Consider the following 8,840-nt stretch of genomic DNA (forward strand, 5'->3'; position numbering starts at 1 on the left):
AGACAGACAGACAGACAGACAGATAGACAGATAGATAGATAGATAGATAGATAGATAGATAGATAGATAGAATGTTCTGTTCATCTGAAAACAAAGAGCCAAACAGCTCTCAACTGCAGCATAAAGAAAATGCATGGCAGCTTTCATGAAAGCCCTCAGTAGCTTGCAATGAGTAATGTCATCTATTCAGCTGAACACATACCATGTAAACTTTGACATAGATGTTGTCCTCAAGTGTGAGAGAAGGAACAGTGGTCCATTTATCCTGAAACTCTTCGTCTTTATACAGCAGCATGGAGACCGAGAAATTTCCATCCTCCGTGTTCAGAGTGATTGTCCTGCGGGGCAGAGAATGTTAAAAGGCTCATTGAAGAGGCTGAAAGGTTTGCTCAATGAATATTGAATGAAACTCTTGAGTTGGACCCCAGGGCCGTCTTTTGTTACCATTAGCTTCCTTTATTGTGTTTGCATACAAACAAACAATTAGTGAGGGGCTCGGCCTTTTTTAAGCTTGGAAAAATTGTGATAATTAAAGCCATTACAACATATGGAGTGCTGCAGTCCCAGACAGACTGAGCTTTGAACCAAAAAGAGTTGCAGACTTAATTAACTGGTGATGTCATGACTAGCAGAAGCTCACCTCACATCCACTCTGATCAGATTCTCCCCGTTTTGCTGCTGAACCATGTAGTTTATGGGGTATCGACACCCAAATGTGATGTTGATGTAGCTTCTGGTGATGATATCGGTTTCATTGTTACGGATCGTGTTGGTGAACATGATATGAGTATCATCTGATGCCTGGGGAAAACATGAAACAGAAATTAAAAATAAAACACTTTCAATTATTGAGTAAATAAGAATCTATCTATCTATCTATCTATCTATCTATCTATCTATCTATCTATCTATCACAATGCATATCATAATGAGTATATCAGAGTTTAAATAAGCTTCAAACTTCACAATTTTCTTCAAACTCTCTAAGTATTCAAATTACACATGAGCTAATTAACTTTCAGACATCAAATATCCTTCAAACGGTTGTAAACTTACAGGCTAGGCTAGCTAAAACTCATAATTTATCTTGATGAATGTTCCTTTTCCAGTTTACATTGAAAGACTTTTGATATATTTTGTTTTGCCTAACTTCACTTTTGCATAATAATCATCGAGTTTAATAATGTCTGAGTGACATTCATAGGCCAAAGAAGTTAAAGGTCAACATTAGGAAACAACATGTTATTGAAGGGGCTAAACTGTCCCCTACCACATCCGGTAAAACAAACTTTATTGCTCTTTTATTTCCCCGACCATTACAAGCACACCTCCTGATTCAGTGAACAAGCATCTTCTTGACCAAATGTTAGTGCTATTTGCCTCACATTTTTCAGTTTAAATAAATCCTGCATGTACAAGGGACAGAAAACTGCCTCTCTAGATGTAATTCTCAAAAGCAGCTGATTTCTACAACCAAGGATTTTATTTTTCTAATCCAAAGACACCCTACTTTAACCAGCAAGTATGAAAAAAAGCTTGTAAAATTTCTAAAGGGGGAGAAGGATGGAATTCGTCTCCTCTCTAAGCTGCGTTAACCTTTTGCTGGCTTTACAAGAAATAGTCTGCTGAGTCCTGAGAGAGGCTCTCAACGATACTCGTGGTCTCAAGTACAGATTTATGCCGTGCCAGAGTGACGCTTGTCCTCTGGGTTGCGGTAGCGCTGTTTGAGGCTGGCTGTAGGGCAGAATAAAAGAAGGACTATAAAGTACGACACTGAATTATGGTCGGCCTATTCACCACGGCTGAAAACACAGTAATCATTTCCATATAAATCAGGATAATTTAGAGCCGCATGGCTGTTTGCCCTCCCCTCCGAGCTCTGAAAAAGGACTAGCCAGCCAGTTTGGAGGGAAACAAACAACGATGTGCATTGAAAAATAATTAAATAAATACAAGTGTTCCTTAAAAGGATATCTAAGCCTCATGGTTGCCACGTATTACAATGCACATAATTATGAGTATGCTAGAGACGTCTAATATTTTATTTGTTATATTTTTAGAAGGTTTGCTTATTCCATAAACAAAGCACGTGGTCACCTTTCAACCAATGAAAGGATTGTAAAATAGGGAAATTTACTGATTGTATTTTTACGTTTAACAGCCAAAGAGGCCCAATTTGTAGTTTGCCTTCATGCAACAAGTGTTTACAAGCTTTTTAAAAGTCTTTAATGTCCTGACACCAATTTGTAAGCGGCTGGAGGACACTCTCCAGTCCTTGTGATCATCTAAAGCGGTTTTATGATTACACACAATGGCCTGACAATGCTAATGAGGATTACCATAATGGTGCCGCAGTCCGTTAGGTTGGTCTTGATGCTGAAGACATAGTCGTTCCCAACCTCAACACCTCGACAGTCAGGATCGTTCAAGTGCAAATCCCAAACCTGAACGGAGATCAGCAAAAAAAAATGGCAACAAAAAGTTCAAGCGTTGCAATTTATTTAATTGTTTGTGAAATAAATGGAATAAACATACGTAAACCGGTGGCTCCTTGTTCAGAAAAAACACACTGGGAATGATAACTTGCATCTGATCGTTGGTGCAAATGACTGTCTCATTGAGATCTAGATGAAAGTAGAGAGGAAGAATGTTTAAGTATTAATTTAGCATATAATCATATTTTAAGATTGGATGGTACATGCTTTAGTGTTCAAAATGCATGGAAGACATTAGTGCATTTAAAAGCTCATTTTAGGTTTATTTTAATAAATTTGCCAACATGTACATCACAAATTCAAACTGGTTTATATGCATGTAACAATAAAGTAATGCACTTGAATATTTCTCTTTGCATGTGTTTAATCAGACTTACCACCTTCTTCCATCTGCACAGCAGAAGTTACTGTCCATATTGAGAGCAAAGTCCATGTCAGTGCCAGTGTAGCAGGTGTCATCCTTAAAGCCTTTCTGGCTTCTTCTCTCCTGAAATGTAGTTCCGTCTTCAGTCCTTTCCGCCAAATCTTCTTGGTTATCACCTCGACTAACTGTCAGAGCCAGACGTAGTGCTTGCGCTCTCTCCAGCCCTCCGAAACACAGCTCTAATGAAGTGGGAACCTCCAGTTGCTTTGGAACACCAGCTTGAATGATGTCCACACCAACAATGAGATTCCACACATGAATAGGACAAGTTGTGGGAAGTCCAAGGTAACAACGACCAACTAGATATATAAAATACTACTGACAACCCACTTAGCAGACAGCGCTCTACACCTCTTAATGCGTTGGTCAACAAGGAATTTGTTTGTCATGCAAAGGGAATGGAGGTACAGGGGCGGTGCTTTGTTTTATCTCACTCTTTTGTCTGTATGGGTTTTTAAAGGGCATGGCAAACGCTTTACTGTTTCGGGAACCCCAACGACTTGTTTGAAAAGAAATCCCGTCACAGTGAGTCAAGGGCAGTTCACACCTTAGCCATAGAGTTGATGCCTTTAAGACTGTTTGGACAGAGAAGGAGGTCAGTCTTTCAACCTTGTGAGGGAGGTTTTCAAATGTTAGATGCCAAAATGTGAAGCGATGGCATTGCAATCAATGCATTTTCAGGGGATTTTCAATAAAATGATCAGTCTGCTAAGCATTTCCCTGAAAAAGAAAATGTTAACATTGCAAACTGCACACAATTCAAAGGAAATATACAATAAAATGCATGTCTTCTTGTAAATGGAACATTTATTTTTGGTTAATTCCTGTTGAAAAATCTTCTTTTTTTTTTTTTCCAATTAAGACAATTTTGAGTCTGAGAACATATGTAATACTGTATTTGGGTTATCATAACATGACATGAAAGATATTATGCATTTTAGTACAGCTTGACAGAAAGAGCTCAGTTTCCTCATCTTCCCTTGTCCATTCTAGGACAAAGAAAGTCTCTTTCCTTTTACTTTCTGGTTTTACTTTTTACAAGTGCTCTTTATTGGATGAGTTTTACGGACACTGAATCATGTGTCTTTTGTTTTGCAAATAGCACCAGATAAATGCTCAAAATGGTCTGCTACAACTTTGCACAGACAATCCACTGAAAGGAGCGTCTGAATGGAAGACGCTCCGACAGAGATCAGTGCTGTAAATTCAAGCAATTTCCTTCCTAAACATCATAAAATGCATTTAGATTAAAAAATAAACAAGGACAAGGGCATAATTCCAATAAAATGTCACATGATGTGTTTTTTTTAATTGACTTTACAGCACAGACTGACAGACTGTGATTACTGTGGGTTTCTTATAAAAGGTTTGATCGATCAATCACAAATACATGAGTGCTAATGTTAAAACCAATGCACTGTACATCATTAGAAATGCATTCTAATTTCAATTTGGTTCATTAAAATCATATTAAAAATCACTTGTTTATGCACAACATGGCATTGATAAAAATTACACCCACTATAAATCAATCTAGAAAACAATCAGAGATACAAGACCGATACTGTATATATGGTACATCAAACTGTGATTTCTTTTTCACATTGAGTATCATGAATAAATTACACCATGGGACAGACCATATAGAAAGGTGAATGTGCAAAGCAAACATATAGGAGAACTGGAGAGCAGCGGACGGCTCGTCTCCTGGCTGGTGTTAGTGTAGTGTTCACATTACTGGCCTTTGGACTGGTAGGTCTGGAGAGACATTTACTCAAGAGACTCGCTGTCCTCTGTGAACAGCTCGGCCAGATCTGCCACTGTAATCACGGAGGCCTCCGAATGCTTCATGGACGTGGAACTATAACTGGAGAAGATGTTGGTTTGAGAAAGTTTAGTCAAGGTCATTATCAGTAAACAAAGCAAATCTACAGAAGACTTGAGTATACAATTACTATTTATTTAAAGATCACATTAAGTGGCTTGACAAATGCAGTTTTCTTTTTTCTGTGGTGATGAGTTTCCTTTTAAACCGGTAAATTGGTACAAGGCTAGTTATAGCGGGAGAAACATACCTGGACTAGTTTAATTTGGATTTTAAAGACTATTTATTTTAAATACCCTCTTTATGTGTCAAGGACTCACCTCTTTTCTGCTGTTTTAAGCATTGCTTGCATCCGCTCCTCGATGGTGGACTTGATCAGAAACCGATGAACGAATGTCGGTCTGCAGAAATCAAAAGAATAATGTTATTTACTGATAACATCTCTCAGGCCTCATGGTCCATCAATGAACATCTTGTGAAGTGAAAAGCTGCATGTTTGCAATAAACAAATCCATAATTTTTAACTATTTTTAACCAATGCTTCCAGCTAAAATACGACTCCACTCTATTTATAATATTGCTCTCTCCAGGGAAAAAGTTGTCTCATCTGAATCAGGAGAAAAATATGCACAGATCAAGTACTGCTTCCAATAGAAAACAGTCCAAAACAGTTTTAAACAAATGTGACCCTGGACCACAAAACCAGTCTTAAGTCGCTGGGGTATATTTGTATCAATCAAACATTGAATGGGTCAAAATTATTGATTTTTCTTTAATGCCAAAAATCATTAGGACATTAAGTAAAGATCATGTTCCATGAAGATATTTTGTAAATTTCCTACTGTAAATATATCAAAACTTAATTTTTGATTAGTAATATGCATTGCTAAGAACTTCATTTGGACAACTTTAAAGGCGATTTTCTCAATATTTAGATTTTTTTGCACCCTCAGATTCCAGATTTTCAAATAGTTGTATCTCTGCCAAATATTGCCCTATCATAAACCATACATCAATGGAAAGCTTATTTATTCAGCTTTGACCCTTTGAAAATTGACCCTTATGACTGGTTTTGTGGTCCAGGGTCACAAATATTCGAGTGGGTTTTGATGTGAGATTTTTCCTTGGAGGAACGTTATTATGGATTATGGACTTATATGGACTTATGGTTTAAAGTTAAAATGTCTTAATGATGGATTTGTTTCTTACAAACAAGCAGCTTTCTTGCTTCACAGGACATTAACTGATGGACTGGAGTGGTGTGGATTATTGTGATGTTTTTATCAGCTGTTTGGACTCTCATTCTGACGGCACCCATTCACCACAGAGGATCCATTGGTGAGCAAGTGATGGAATGCTAAATTTCTCCAAATATGTTTAGATGAAGAAACAAACTCATCTACAATCTTGGATGGCCTGAGGGTAAGTACATTTTCAGGTGAACTATTCCTTGAAATATTCAAAAAATAATAATTTGAATTTGTGCCATTTTAACTGATATGAGAGAAAAGTTGCAAGCCAGAACCAACTCATGTTATCAGCATGTGTTTTGTTGAACGTTATATGATTGGGTTAATGCCTACTTGGTCTGGCCAATCCGGTGCACTCTTCCTATGGCCTGCAGCTCGTGGGCAGGGTTTAGGATGGGCTCGACCAGCAGCACGTGTCGCTTCAATGATGTTAAGCCCATTTGAGCCTGTGTGCAGTGGCAGCAGCAAGATGTTGATCTTCTCCTTATATTTGAAAGCACTCAGGTTCTCCTACAAATTAATGCAACAATCATAATTTCACATATTATATGGCATATTATAATCAGCCCAATTAATTGTATAAAATTAGGTGATTTTGAGATCCTTGTCATCAGCTGTTAACTCTGCTCAATTGGCTAAATAACAGAAAGCACAGATTTGATCAGTTTTAAAATTGATTCATTTATATTTCACAGTTTTGCGTATCTCATCAATTAGTAAAAAAATGTATTAAATGTTTTGTGTCTCATTTATATATAAATAAATAAACAAGTTTTATTTTAAACATTTTCAAAGATTTTTAAAATAGACATTTAATTTCTAGAGTTTTGTGTCTCATTTATTAATCATTTTGGGTAACAGAACTAATTACATTTAGCAAACATGGCTCATTTCGGTGTTGGATCTACTCATTTTACAATGAGATATTTAAGTAATTACAGAAAAGAAAGTGGGAAAAATCCTTCATAAGACCAACATTTTGTTATGGTACACTGTCGCTATATTCAACACAAACCTGAAATTTGTGAATTCCATTGATCTGTGCAAACTCCATGTTGTTGTCAAAAAGGGCTTTCGCAATGATGTCCAGGATGCCCTGCCACTGAGAGGCGAGGCGTAAATGTAAGGTCAGAGGTTAAGAGCTGTAGTCTGATGTAGTGTTTGATGTAGTAACTCATCTAATGAGAGTGTTACCGTGGAGGAAACGAGAGACTTGGCTCCCGGGTCGGTCATCTGAATTTTCTTTAAGACTCGAACCACAGCCTCGACCCTTCGTGGAGTGGCTACCCTACAGGGGAAAGAGATTACAGAGATGCTACAAATCATATCTGACCTGATTGAAAAGGTCACATGGTCACAGCACAGTTGTATTTGACCTACATTGTAAAATACATATTAAACGCTTAAATAAAGCAGGAATTGTCTCTGACCTTCACAGGGATGTCCTGCCCCTGGTGGGTGCTCTGAGTGGTGAACACATACGAGATCTCTGAATGTGAAGTGGTTTGTCGGCACATGGCGCACTTTATGGCTCTCCGTCGATTGCCGACGCTGTACTGCTCAACGATGATAGCGATGCACTCGTTACAGAAACAGTGTCTGCAGGTCAGTACGGCCCACTGACAATAAAAACACATGCAATTCACGTTCAGAGTATATACTAACATATATACACTTAACAGATTCATATTTGCCTTTGTACCTCCTGAATCAGCGGTCGAGCGCAGATGGGACATGGTTCTGGATTCAACCCTCCAGTGGACTTATCCTGAGACTGAAATGATCAATATATGAATTACTACATTAAATGCGACAGTTTCATTCATCTATACATACTAAAATCATCTTAAAATTTTTACTACATGTAAACAGTGTCTTATAGGTACATATCATGCAAAGCAGGATTTTTCTTGTTTTTTTGAGAGTTTCATCTACTAAGTAGACATGCTCACACTCACAAAATACCATCTTCAATCTACCCAAAACACTTGTGGAAGCTAAAGAGACGTTGTAACTCAATTCACATGCAAACAGTTCGGCTTAACAGTTCATATCTTTAAGGTGAGACACTACAAGTGAATAGGGTAAAAAAAAAAAGATCGATATCACCATACTTTCACAGGTTGATTAATTACAGCACATTAAGACAATTGTTTTATATTACAAGTTTTGGGCAATGATACATTATCCAATTAAGTATGCATAATTTAGTTCAAATTTCTTTTAATTTTGTTGAAAGAGTTATGACAGGTTTTTACAAAAAGGGTTTTGGATATCTCTTTTTATCACGCTGTGAATCAGAAAATACTATCAACAGCCGGAACAAAATACATTTTCACCATGTTTTTAGGAATAAAATGTTATTTAATCCAGGCAAATAATAACTGACTCCTCTTTAAAAACCTGGAGATTTCTGACTTTGTGGAGGAGAAAATGGTCTTTAAAAGATATGTATCATAATTGAAATCTACAGACACAAATAGATAAACTGTTAAATAAATCACACGGATGACACATGGACAAACATCTCTGTAAATCAGAATATAGATAGGAATAAACATGGAAAGTTAAGTGTAAATGCTACTGAAATGGGGATTTCAGTGAAAAAATAAATTTTGTATTCAAATAAACACTTAAATGTGTATTTTGGATGTTTTCTTTCCACTAGTTTTTGGATGTCCACTAGTTTGATAGAAGACAAGTTATGGAAGCAAAATAACCCATGAACTCAAAATTGACAATTGACTATAGGTTTTTTATTACGTTTTAGTTTTATTTAATTAGAGTTATTTCAGTACTTCAACATACAAAATGGAAATGAAATAATATATATATATATATATATA

At 36.8% G+C, this 8,840-nt stretch overlaps 1 protein-coding gene and 1 pseudogene across 1 annotated transcript in view; both read right to left on the minus strand.

Moving 5' to 3' along the window:
- LOC107653944 (pancreatic secretory granule membrane major glycoprotein GP2-like) overlaps positions 1–3,047 on the minus strand; it is a gene marked incomplete at its 5' end in the record, with an annotated part of 6,652 nt that extends 3,605 nt beyond the window's left edge. Inside the window, 5 exons of the mRNA XM_016440807.1 lie at positions 203–338; positions 641–801; positions 2,340–2,444; positions 2,536–2,624; positions 2,873–3,047. Of these exons, the coding sequence (XP_016296293.1) occupies positions 203–338; positions 641–801; positions 2,340–2,444; positions 2,536–2,624; positions 2,873–3,047 (666 nt within the window). The remainder of the gene's footprint in view (positions 1–202; positions 339–640; positions 802–2,339; positions 2,445–2,535; positions 2,625–2,872) is intronic.
- A 767-nt stretch (positions 3,048–3,814) lies between these two features.
- LOC107653954 (E3 ubiquitin-protein ligase SHPRH-like) overlaps positions 3,815–8,840 on the minus strand; it is an 18,213-nt pseudogene continuing 13,187 nt past the window's right edge.

Source organism: Sinocyclocheilus anshuiensis, unplaced genomic scaffold (assembly GCF_001515605.1).
Source record: "Sinocyclocheilus anshuiensis isolate Anshui unplaced genomic scaffold, SAMN03320099.WGS_v1.1 scaffold1561, whole genome shotgun sequence".
Taxonomy (NCBI): Eukaryota; Metazoa; Chordata; class Actinopteri; order Cypriniformes; family Cyprinidae; genus Sinocyclocheilus; species Sinocyclocheilus anshuiensis.